General features: G+C 61.7%; 1 protein-coding gene across 2 annotated transcripts in view; it reads left to right on the plus strand.

The window, feature by feature from the left end:
• ADGRB2 (adhesion G protein-coupled receptor B2) overlaps nt 1-12,152 on the plus strand; it is a 97,911-nt gene that overhangs the window by 66,601 nt on the left and 19,158 nt on the right. For both annotated transcript variants that reach the window (XM_039511798.1, XM_039511799.1), the window contains exons 15-19: nt 360-462; nt 1,077-1,120; nt 5,951-6,077; nt 8,759-8,862; nt 11,001-11,103. In XM_039511798.1, coding sequence (XP_039367732.1) covers nt 360-462; nt 1,077-1,120; nt 5,951-6,077; nt 8,759-8,862; nt 11,001-11,103 — 481 coding nt within the window. The remainder of the gene's footprint in view (nt 1-359; nt 463-1,076; nt 1,121-5,950; nt 6,078-8,758; nt 8,863-11,000; nt 11,104-12,152) is intronic.

Raw genomic sequence — 12,152 nt, forward strand, 5'->3', positions numbered from 1 at the left:
TGTGCTCGGCAATTTTTAAATCAAGCTGGGAAGTTTTTCTTAACCGTGCGTTCTAGATCAAACAGGAATTCCATTCGGGGAAGTTCCAGGGCCGGAGTTGTGCCAGAGGTCAGGTCCCTTCACGGTTTATCATTTATACACACCGTGTTAAGGGGATGCACACTCAGCTCATACAATGTGGGGCATGAGCAAATACGACTGTATTTGCAGCGCTGTGTGTGCGCACACGCTCTCACGCACACACACGCAACACGCCTGTGACCAACAGCAGGACGTACCAGCGCCCAGAGAGCCCCGTCCTGACACCTGTAACGTCCTGCGCTGCGTCTTGGCTCCAGCGTGTTCCCTCGTCTCCACAGGAGCCCCTTGGCCGTCACGTCCCGAGTGCTCACCGTGACCGTGCGCCCGCCGACCAAGCCCACGGAGCCCCTGATCTCAGTGGAGCTGTCCCACATGCTCAATGTAAGTGCTGTGCATTTCGAGGGGGGTCTCAGACGTCCGCCGGGCCCCATCGTGAGGGCAGAGAAATGTTCACCCCTCACCCACCCCTGCATGCCCTGCTATTGCGGGCCCCTGCTCCCCCCCCCAAGCCTTCCTGCTGTCCCAGTCCTGTGTGCCCAGCCTTCCTCACAGCCGTGCAAGTGCCCTGCCATCCAAACCCACACCCCCTGCTATGCCAGTCCTCAGTGCCCCTCAGTCCCCACCCACAGAGGCTGGCTTGACCTTGGGCGAGTGGGGCACAGCCCGGAGCTGCTGCCGCTTCCCCTGGCTGGGGGCTGCGGGGGAAGTTTCCATGGCCACGTGTTACCAGTCCGCCTGGCTTCAGTGCTGCAGAGACACCAGATGCCACGGCCCCTGCTGGTGCCTTCCCTTGTGCCACTTCCTAGGGGCCCGTGCTGTGGCGGGCAGGTAGTCATGAGGCTAACGGGGGCAGCAGGCCATGCTCAGATCAGAGAGCGTCTCCTGCCCGCCACGGCCAGAGCCACAGAGAGGCGGGTGAGAGCGGGGGCGGGGGGAGAAGGAGCATCCCGGTCCCTGCCCCGGGTCTCCGCTAACCCAGCTCTGTCTGTCTGCAGGGCACCTCACGCCCGCAGTGCGTCACCTGGGACTTCTCCAAAGCGTGAGTGCGGCTCTGGGCCCGGCGTGTCTCTCGGGGGGCTCCCTGGAGGGCGGCGGGGCCGGCTCTGTGCCGGGGAGGAGAGCCTGCCGCTCGCTGGCGCCAGAGCTGGGGCCTATGGAGCAGGTGCACTGGGCCCGGTGTGCTGCCCTCCCCATCCCTGGCCTGCCCCACGGCAGCACCCTCTGCCCGGAGACAGGAGCCTGCCCACCCTTGCAGCCAGCCGGGGACGGAGAGCCGCGGCACAGGCTGTTCCTTCCCCTCCAGCCGCTGCCGGCTGGGCTGTGTGCCAGCCTGCCCTGGGCTCTGTCAGGGTGAGCCCTGTGGCTCGCTAGCCCCGTGCTGCCCATGGAGCAGCCCCTCTGCTCGCCAGCCTCTGGCAGGCACTCGCACCAGGACCTGGGCCTGGTCCCCTGCAGGGTCTGGAGCGGGCACCCACCTGCCTTTCCTGGGTAGCTGAGGGCTCTGTGCCAGAGGCCGGGCTCTCTGCAGAGCGTTCACTACACGCTGTCCTCCCGCCGCAGAGCGTGGGAGATGGATGCACCTCCGGGGTGGTGAGAGCCACCCGCCTCCCCTCCCTGCAGTGTCAGCTGGGCCGTGCCCAGCCTCCCTGCCGCTGCTGCAAACCTTCCCCGATCCCCCTGCGCCACACGCTGCCCAGGCCCCCAGCCGCCCCACGGGCACTGCCCACCCACCCATCTTGGCTGCAGGGCCCCATGCAGGGAGGCAGGTTGACCGGGCAGGACCAGGGACTGGGTGAGGGGGGTCATGGGTGAGCCAGGCGAGCCTGTGGTTTCTTGGCAGGGAGAGAGGAGGATGAGAAGGGGACCCCCCACCCCCACACTTGGAGGGTTAACGGGGTGTAAATCCCTCCGCTGCTCTGGTGCCTTCCCTGCCCCAGCCTCGTTGGCGTTCGGGGAGGGGACTGGCTGTTGGCTAGAGGGAGCCAGCGAGCCAAATGCGGGGGCCCTGTGTGGTGCTGTCCGCTCCCCCGAGCTGAAAGCTCCTGTTATCCCAGGCAGAGCCCCGAGCCAAGCTCCCCATCTCGTTATCCTTGGCGCACGGGTGGTTCTACAGCAAGGAGAGATCTAATGGGCTCCTCTCCCCGCCCCGGCCGGGCGGTCACGTCCGCATTTAAAGAGCGAGGAGACCAGAATGAGGCCAAGCCCCCTGTGGCCGTGGGTTAATTTTGCTAATACCGGTATTGATTAGCGCCCGCTTGAAGCCGGAGATTGATGCCTGCAGCTTGCCAGACGCAGGTTGTTAGCAATGGGCTGGAGCAGAGAGCCAGGGCCGTGCAGCGCTCGGGCGGGAGAGTGATAAAGTGGGGCAGATTGCTGTGGTGTGGGGGGGTGGGCAGTGGCCTCCCGTGGTCCTGGCCGTGCGCTCTGACAGCAGTGCTGCCTGGGCTGGGGGCCAGTGGAGCCATGCCAAGGGGGGGCGGGTGCTCCTGGTCTTAGCACCTCGTTATTGTCTGCTCCTTTCTGTCCCTGTGGGAGTGGTTGTGGGGGGAGTTCGGTGGCCTGCGTGGCAGGGGGTCGGGCGGGACGATTCCAGGGGTCCCTTCTGGCCTTGCAAACTGTGGATCTAGCCAAGCGCAGCCTCCTGGCCCTGCACCCTTCCTTCGGGTTGCCAGAGTTGCACGTCGAGTTGCACGTCGCAGCAGCCACGGCTCGCGCTCCCCCACCTCCCGTGATGTACAGTCCCACTCCAGCTGCCCCCCGTGGACAGGCCGTGTCGGCTGTGATGCTCCGACACCCCTCACACACCCCTGAGGCCACTGCCGGGGCCCTGAGGGCATGCAGCAGCTCGGGGGTGGGTGACAGAGCCTCCCCCCCTCTGGGTTACTGGTTCCCATGCAGCCTTGCTGGGGACGGACTCAAGATGGGCCAGAGGCTGGACTTGACCGAAATCTGGGGCTGGGCTTTCGGTTCCGGCCTCCTCGGCTCGGAGTTGGCACACGCTGTGCAGCAAAGATGGCGGGGCACAGCCAGTTCTCGGGGACGCAGGCCTGGGGCCTGATCCATTGACACCCTGGGTAAGCCTCAGACAGAACCGCCGCCATCCCAAGGAGCGGGTATCGCTGGCATCTCTGAAGTGATGGGCCAGGACCTTCGCTAATGAGCACCCAGGAAGGGCTCTCCAGTGCCCAGAGTGGGTAGTTGCCAATCTCTTGATGTGGCAGGGGGGCTGGGCCGTCAGTGGGGTGGGAGCCTTGGTACCAGCTCAGAAAGCCCAGAACCTGCCCTAGCTGCCGGGAGATCCCACAGCTCCGGCTGCCTGCACTCCCGTCCGGAAGCAGTAACGAGGGGCCCATTGCTGCAGGCTCCCAGGCAGGGATGCCTGGCTGGAGGAGGGTAAAATCTTCCCCAGCCATTGCCATGGTAGCGCTTGGCGCCCGGGTGCCACTTAACCCAGCAGCCCTGGGTAGCTCTGTGCCTTTGTTTTACCCCAGCTGAATTCAGCTGCCCCAGCCCCGAACCGCAGTGAACCCCTCGTGACCGTGTGGCTGTGCCTTGCTGCGGCGTGAGGCGCAGTCGGGCCCAGTGCCCGTCCGTGGTGCCTGCTGTCACAGAGCCTGGTCCCCAGAGGGGCTGGGCACCCGCCATGTCAGTAGAAGTGAATGGGCACTGCGGGCACCTGGCACCTCCACAAATGCCAGCTGTGGGTTCTGGGAGTGGGTGAGCCTGGGGGCTCCAGCCCTGGGCAGGGTGGGGTGTGGCTCAGAGTGCCCCTCACTGCTGGCTTTGCATGCCCAGATGCAGGGCTTCGCACACCCGCCTGACACATGGGCCTGCGGGCCCTTGGTGTCCTGGGGTTCAAAGCTGATGCCTGGGCACCAAGGCGCGGTCTGGTCACCAGGAGACCCTGTGCAATGGCCCCTCCAGGCAGAGTAGTGCTTGCAGGAAGGTGGGTACGTTCAAAATGTATCTGCCAGAAACAGCCCCACCCTCAATAGCGCCAGCGCTCCTGAGCCCGCAGCTGGCCCCAGCAGCACACGCAGGGCAGGGACGTGGGTAGGGCAGGCAGGCTCCTCGGCCCAGAGAGCTGGGAAAGGCCTGGTACAGCTGGCTCCATTCCCTCCCGTTTCCTTTCCAAACAGCGGAGCAAGGTCAGGGGGCGGGGAAGAGAGGGGGGTGAGGGGGCATCTCCCGGGCCAGCTGGCTGCATTGGTGGCTGGCTAACTCAGCGCAGGGTGCCCCACCCCCTGCAGTTCCACGGGAGGGCAATGCCAGCTGTGCCATCGGCTAAGGCAGTTCCCAAACTGGGGTTCGTGAAATGTTACAGGGGGTTCTCGAAAGAAAATTCCCTAATGGCGGACAGAGCTGTCCCTAGGGACCCCAGGCAGCCTGGGGCCAGCAGCCCATAGCCCCTGGACTTCCAAGAGCTAAGCAGAGCAAAGCAAGCGTCTCTGTCACACTGAGGAAAATTAAACTTCAAGACTCCTTATAAGAAATGGAAAGGGAGGTGGATTTATTTTGTTGTTTTTAAAATTAAATAGGCAGCTAGTCTTGTTTTTAAAATTCCTATGAAGAGCAAGTTTAAGCTTTGTTGTAAGGTGCGTTGTTTGCCTGGACTGCTCAAGCCCTGAATGCTTGTGTAGGAGGAACTCTTTGAGTTGGCGTCTTAAATCCCTTCCTGCTGTTTCACATCTGATACTCCTTGGTGAAACGTAGGAGCCTTGTCTTATAACAGGCTTATTCAAAGTGACACAAGCTACGAAAGTGAGATCTTGGAAGAGTGTTGCTGTTTTCATAATGTAATAAAAATACTGTCATGATCAGTAATAATTAATAATAAATAGTGTGTAATAAGCATGTCATAAAAAACAAATGTTATAGTTCCAAGCTCACTGCTTTTATCATTTATACTCAGGTAAAGGAGAAAGTCCCTGGAAATATTCAGTTTTAGGAGGGGGTTCGCGAGACTTGTCATTTTAGTGAAAGGGGTTCACGGGTGGTTAAAGTTTGGGAACCACTGGGCTAAGGTAACCAGAATGGGGGAGCGTTGCTCAGGCCACAGTTGGGTTTTCCAGGGGTGAACTCTGGGCTGATCTGGGGCGGAGGGGTGTCCCCGGTTGGCCGGGAGTGGCAGCTTCACACACCTTTGTGTGGCCTGGCACGCAGTCAGCCACGTGTCCGTGAGCCCGCGCGTGCAGGGAATGGTGCCCCGGCCTCGCAGGTGCGCTGTTCCGTGTGCAGTTGCTGTAATGCCTTGTTGCACGGGTGCTCCCTGTCCTGGGCTGTGTCACTCAGGGCTCAGTTGCCTGGATCCTGGCCTGGCTCATTTAATTCCCCTCGGTTCTCGTTAGCTTTCAGTGCAGGTGGGTTGAACGAAAAAGAGGCCAAAGCCAGGTGGGGTGTGGGAGAGCCCACGGCTGAGAGCTGGCTCTGGCCCTTGGCTGGCCTCCGTCCACCCTTCCTGGGGCCGGGCTCCCCTCCCTTCCTCGCTGGAGTTTAACCCCCGACCCCAGCCAGCAGCCTGAGCCTTCAGATTAAATCAGGCCTGTGTGCAGTGTTCAGCCCCCCAGGGATCAGTGTCTGGGGGAGGGAGAGCAGGGGGGTGGGGGGGATGGAGCTGAGCTGGCTTTCGTCAGCGCAGCCCGGGGGAAGGGCAGGGTTCTGCCCCAGCATCTGGGTCACGCGCTAAAGCAGCCGCCCAGACCCTGCCCCAGCGCCGCTCAGACCTTCCCCCCCCCCGGACCCAATGCGGCTGTCGGGTGGGCAGCGCCAGCGAAGGGTTAAGTCAGCACGGAAGCCGAGGGGCTGGGGGCGCTCTGTGTTTGATCATTTTAAATCACACTCTCTCCTGATCTCCCATTCCATTAATCAGGGATGCGGGCCCTGGAAACTGGGACACCGAGAGCTGCCAAACGCTGGAGACCCTCCCAGCTCACACCAAATGCCTGTGTAGCCACCTGTCCACCTACGCCGTGCTCGCCCAGCTGCCCAAGGACCTGGTAAGTGGCACCAGCCCAGCGCCCTCCAGTTTCCCTTCTCGTCTTCGGCTGTCGCTGGGCCCGAGCCGAACGGGAACCGGCAGCAGGAGCAGGGTGGGATTGCGGGGCGGGGAGCGCCAGCTGGAGGGGGTCTGATCGTAGGGGGTGGTCCCGAGGCGACGCGGGACACGGCCACGCTGGGAGGTGGGACCCAGCGCTGATCTCTGGGGTTCTGTAACAATAACCCCAGAGCGCGGGTGGGACGTGTCCAAACTCCACCAGCCATCCCCACCCCAGTGGGCTTTTTGATGCTGGGGGGGGCTGTCTGCCAGGGCCTGGGGCGGGCTTTGGGGACAGCTGATGCTCTGGCTGGAGATGGGGTGAGATGGGGGGTCCCCCGTTCCTCGTGACAGGTTGGAATCGTGCATGAGGGAAGAGCTGGGGAAGGAGACAGCTGCTGCTTGTGTGGGGCTCCCGAGATCCTCCCTCCCCATCCCTCTGCCTCTCCTCCACTGACGCTTTCCCGTCCTCCTCTCCTCTCCCCCCTGCTACTCTCACAATCCCCAGCTCTGCCTCTCTCCCTGCGCCGGGAGCTGGCGGAGAATCTGGGACTGGGCTCGGTGCTCCTCGCAGCCCCCGCCTGTCCCCAGCCCTCGCCGCTTGATCCTGTGCTGAGAGCGATGGGCCCAAGCTGTGTGGCACCCAGGAACCCATTGGTGGGGGTGCGGCACCCACAAAGTGCACCTGCTGCTGCTCGGCCTCCCCACAGGGCTATGGGTACAGGGTTTGCGGGTGCATTCTGGCCCTGTCCTCTCCTAGGGTAACGGGTAAATGGTAGCAGGGGCAGGGCATTGTGTCCCTGTCTCCCCTGGGTTATGGGTACAGGATGGGGGGCAGGGCATTGTGTCCCTGACCTCCCCTGGGTTATGGGTACAGGATGGGGGGCAGGGCATTGTGTCCCTGACCTCCCTGGGGTTATGGGTACAGGATGGGGGGTGCATTGTGTCCCTGTCCTCCCCAGGGTTATGGGTACAGGATGGGGGGGGCGGGGCATTGTGTCCCTGACGTCCCCGGGGTTATGGGTACAGGGTAGGGGGCAGGGCATTGTGTCCCTGTCCTCCCCGGGGTTATGGGTAGGGGGTGGGGCATTGTGTCCCTGTCTCCCCTGGGTTATGGGTACAGGATGGGGGGGCAGGGCATTGTGTCCCTGTCCTCCTCAGGGTTATGGGTACAGGATGGGGGGTGCATTGTGTCCCTGTTCTCCCCGGGGTTATGGGTAGGGGGTGGGGCATTGTGTCCCTGTCTCCCCTGGGTTATGGGTACAGGGTAGGGGGCAGGGCATTGTGTCCCTGTCTCCCCTGGGTTATGGGTACAGGGTAGGGGGCAGGGCATTGTGTCCCTGTCCTCCCCGGGGTTATGGGTACAGGGTAGGGGGCAGGGCATTGTGTCCCTGTCTCCCCTGGGTTATGGGTACAGGGTAGGGGGCAGGGCATTGTGTCCCTGACGTCCCCGGGGTTATGGGTACAGGGTAGGGGGCAGGGCATTGTGTCCCTGTCCTCCTCAGGGTTATGGGTACAGAGTCCTACTTGGCTCTGCGCCGATGGCTTTGCTCGCCCTAGGGCCAGGTGCTGTCTCTCAAGCCGAGGCCCTGAACGTTGGTCTCTCCTTTGCCGGCTGAGTGTGAGCCCTGGCACAGAGGGCGAGCCCAGGGGTGAGGCAGGACACTGGAATTCAAGCCAAGGGGCATTGCCCTGTCGCGGTGGGGAGGGCCGTAGCGAGAGGGGGGCCAGCTATGGTGAAGGGGTCCCATGCCCGGCTCCCTGGAGATTTCCCATCATGCAAAGCCCGGCCCCCTCCCCCTATGAACAGACCCCCCCACCCCCCGGCACAGGGGTGGCTGTGCAGTGAGTGGGGAAGTGCCCCACTCTTCCCTCCCCCGGCTCCTCTCGTCTCCCCTCGGAGCCCCCCCCGCACTGCAGTGTGTGCTGAGATCAGGGCTCTGCAGCAGTCACGGGCAGGCTGCCTGGTGGGATTTATAAGGCTCATTAGCAGGTCTTCCAGGCGGCAAGGCGGGAGGAGGGAAGGGGTGGGAGGGGATGTGAAAGGAGCCATCTTGCCTCATGTCTGGGAGTCCTGCTCCCCCCGCCAGCGCTCACAGACGGGGCGTTCTCCCTCCCCCCCGAAGCCGAGCGCCACCCAGCTCCCTGCGGCCGCGCCGGGCCATTGGTATTCCGGGAGCGTGCCCGGTTGGCAGGACGACGGAGAGGCGCCCCCAGGAACGTGCCTTGGCAGCCCAGAGGCTGCGGTCAAGCCCCCCCCTCATCCCCACTCCCGAAAACCCCAGCACGCAGGCCAGTGGGCCCCTGGGGTGGGGGGAGGGAAGAGAGGCCTGGTGCCAGGGGGCCTTGGGCTCTGCCCCGCTCACTGGGGGTGGAGCTTTTGAGGTGTGGGATGGGGCACGTTGGGATTTCCGGGGATTGGAGTGGGGCGGGAGCAGCCTCCGGGGTCCCAGGGACACTGGCTGTGCACGTGAGTGATACAGCCCTGGGGCAGCACTGAGACAACGGCAGCAACGAACCCATCCTTCCCCCCTCCCTCCACTGCCCCCACTGGCCAGCTCCACCCCCTGTGGCTCGGGGGAGCTCCCTCCTTCCAGCTGCTGAGCCCCCCCCCGTTTTCAGCACTTCTCTCCTCCCGGGCAGGCCATGGACCCCTCCGGCACTCCCTCCGTCCCGCTCATGATCGGCTGTGCCGTCTCCTGTATGGCCCTGCTGACCCTGCTGGTGATCTACGCCACCTTCTGGAGGTAGGTCGGCCCCATCCCCGGACCCACCTTCTCCCTCGGTCCCTTCGGCACCAGCCCAGAGGCCAGGGCATCATTCCCCCTCGCCAGCCGGGTGGCTGGGGGGAACGGTTGGCAGCTTTTTGTTCGGTGGATGCCCGCTGAGCTGGGGGCACCGGAGCAGTGTCAGTCTCTGAGCTCACGTCAAGGTTTTCTACAGTGGCCGAGTCGGCCATAACCTGCTGGGCCGTGGATCCGAACGTCACCACGGGCATCCTGGGGGCGGAGCAAGGCCCAGAGACGGGTACCAGCAAGGACCAGGGCCGTGCTCCTCGAGCGGGGCCCTGGGCAGCTGGCGAGTCCCAGGCTGCCGGCTCCTCTTTGCTCCCCGCGTGCGCAGTGGAAGAGAGGCCGCGCTGCCAGGAAGGCACGTGCAGCGGGAGGGGAAGAGGCCAGGGTTGGGCAGCCGGGAAGCATGTGCCGAGAGCAGAGGGAGGAAGAGAAATCGGGAGTGGGGAGGAAACAAGCGATAGCTTAGCTGCTGCGTGATTGACTGTATTGTTCCAGGAAAAGAACAAAGCTCTTAGTGCGTTAAAGACAATGGTGGGCATGGTAGTGCCCTGCTGGGGCTGCTATTCTGGTGCTGCCACAAGCACGAGGCACAGACCGAAGGGCTCTGCAAGGCCTGATCCTGCCTCGCTGGCATCACTGCCGCTCAGCGGAGTCACTCCCGATTTACACCAGCAAGAGGGACAGCAGAATCAGGCCCTCCCTTGCTGCTGAGGCATGAAAAGGTCTGAGATTCCCTGGCGAGACGCATCAGAGATGTGGGGGGAGGGTTCACCCGAGGAGAGAGACAGAGGGCTGTTAATGTACAGTGGCACCTAACAACCTCGGGCAGGGCTCGGGGCCCCGTTGTGCTGGGAGCTGTACGGGCATGAGGCTTTCAGTGCTGATGCCGTTCCCTGCAATGGGAACCAGGAGTCCAAAACCCTTCGTCGGCTTTGCAAGCTCCACCTAGGGCAGGCTAGCTCCCAATCCTGCAGTCCTCTCCACACACATACACCCCTGCTAGGGAATGCTATGGAGCCTGGGTGCACCAGGAAGCATGCATGGAAGTGTCTGCAGGAGGAGCACCTCAGTCTGCGAAGGAAGAGATGGTTAGGGTGGAAGTTTATCAACAAACATCGCCCGGCGCAGAGAAGATCTGTGGGGCTCGCTGCTCTGTCCTGGAATTGAAAGTAAAAGGTCTCAACACATCTGAAATGCGGGGGGAGAGGAACTTGTTTCTTCCCCTCATGATGGATTGTTCACCTGTGGGACTCTCTGCTGCTGGATGCTATTAAGTCAAAGAGCTGAAATTAATATTTAACGTTTTTACTTCTCAGTTCAGGGAAATTTTATAGGCTGCTTCCCTAAATCGCCTCACATGGCTGCCACATTCTGCCAGAGGTGAAGCAGTCCCTGTATCCCTCAGGGTACATCATCACTGCAAAGGGAAGTTGTGGTGGTAGCAGGGGCAGGCATACCCATGTTAGCTTTATCTAGCTAGCATGGATGTCTGTAGCAGTGTAGATGGGGTGGCACAGGCTAGTAACTGGAGTACAAGCCCACCAGGAGACACTAGGCACTGTCTAGATTAAAGCTGGCCCAGGTATGCCTACCTGTGCTGCAGTCATACCTTCGCTTTGCAGCAGAGACCTACCCTCACATACCTCACAGGGGTGTCGGAAGGCCTAACTAGTTCACATTTGTGTAGCATGTTGTGTTCCCCAAGTGCTGTGGAAGTGCAGGTGTTTCATCCCAGTGTCAGTATTTGTTATATGAATGGGGTAGCCCCTGGAGTCACACTTCCTAGGATAAAATAAACTCTCCATCCTCATGCTTCAGGGCATAAACGGATCCCCAGCCGGGGGTCAGGAAGGCATCCCCTGCCTGCTAACACACTCCACGCACTATATGAAGGTCTGTGCTGCCCTCTAACATAGCCCCATTGGCCACTGTTGGAGACGGGCTACCAGACTGATTAGGCCATTAGTCTATTGTGTCATAGCATCTCCTGCATTCTCCACCTTAGGTCTAGAGAGAAACCAGGCCAGGATGTTTGCAAGGGGCCCAGCCCCAGGACCCCTTCAACCTGCCTCCCTCTGCCCTCCCTGCAGGTTCATCAAGTCAGAGCGCTCCATCATCCTGCTGAATTTCTGCGTCTCCATCCTGGCTTCCAATGTGCTGATCCTTGTGGGCCAGTCCCATATGCTCAGTAAGGTGAGAATCTGGCCTAGGGCTTCTGCTCCATTACAGCTGCCAAGGGGCGTTGCCCGGCTGGGCAGCCAGTGGGGACACGCCGGGTGTGACGCAGTAGGGAGCGGCACATTGACCTGGGAATGTCGTCCAGTTTTACTGGGGCTGTCTGCATGGGGGTTGGGGAGCGGGGGATGACTTTAGGTGAGGGACGCCTGAACCTGTAACCTGAGCCAGGAGGGGGTGGGGCGAATCCACGCCTTTGCCTGGGTAACTGGACCGAGGGAGAGGGGGAGAGGAGGAGGGGGCAGAGCCTGCGGGAGGGGTTTTTGGTTTCACTTTTGGGCTGGCTGGGAAGAGGCAGGAAACCCCAAGTCTGGGGTCTAAGAGCCTTGCCCCCCGGTGGGACCTGGCTGAGGGGTCCTGGCTGTACCTACAAGCCCTGCTTGGGACTGTGTTCCTGTCGTCTAATAAACCTTCTGTGTTACTGGCTGGCTGAGAGTCAGGGTGAATTGCAGGAAGTGGGGGATGCAGGGCCCTGACTCCCCCACACTCCATGACACCGTGTTCCTTGAAGAGGTCAGGGAGAGCAGGAGAGAGACAGGCACCGGATGGACATTTCCCTGGGACATCACAGCCAGAGAGCTGTGGGCAGAACAGCCTGGAATGGCAGGATGTGGCCTTTAAATCGATGCATCCTGCTTTTCCGGCTGAACAGTTCCCTGTTCTGAATTGCTTTGCAGTGTTGCTGCGTGCTGTTAGAACAGCTGCTGTGCTCTGTCCCAGAGGTGGCTGCATTTCAGAGCTGACTGAAGTCTCTCCTGGACCAGCAGAGCTGGTGAAGTGCTCTGGGATCCTCTGGGCTCTCTGTTGTCCTGTGGCCCAGAGGATACAGTAGCTTGCTTGGCCACCCCAGGTGACTGCATCAGTGAATTCATGGATATAAATATTGAGGAAAGGGCAGATGAGGCCTCAAATGGCATCCCCCAGGCCCAAATCCCTGCAGCATGAATGAGCCACCCAACCCCCCATCCCCCAGCTCTGCTGGCTGCGCTTAGGGTGACCAGATGTCC

Source organism: Mauremys reevesii, linkage group 23 (assembly GCF_016161935.1).
Source record: "Mauremys reevesii isolate NIE-2019 linkage group 23, ASM1616193v1, whole genome shotgun sequence".
Classification (NCBI taxonomy): domain Eukaryota; kingdom Metazoa; phylum Chordata; order Testudines; family Geoemydidae; genus Mauremys; species Mauremys reevesii.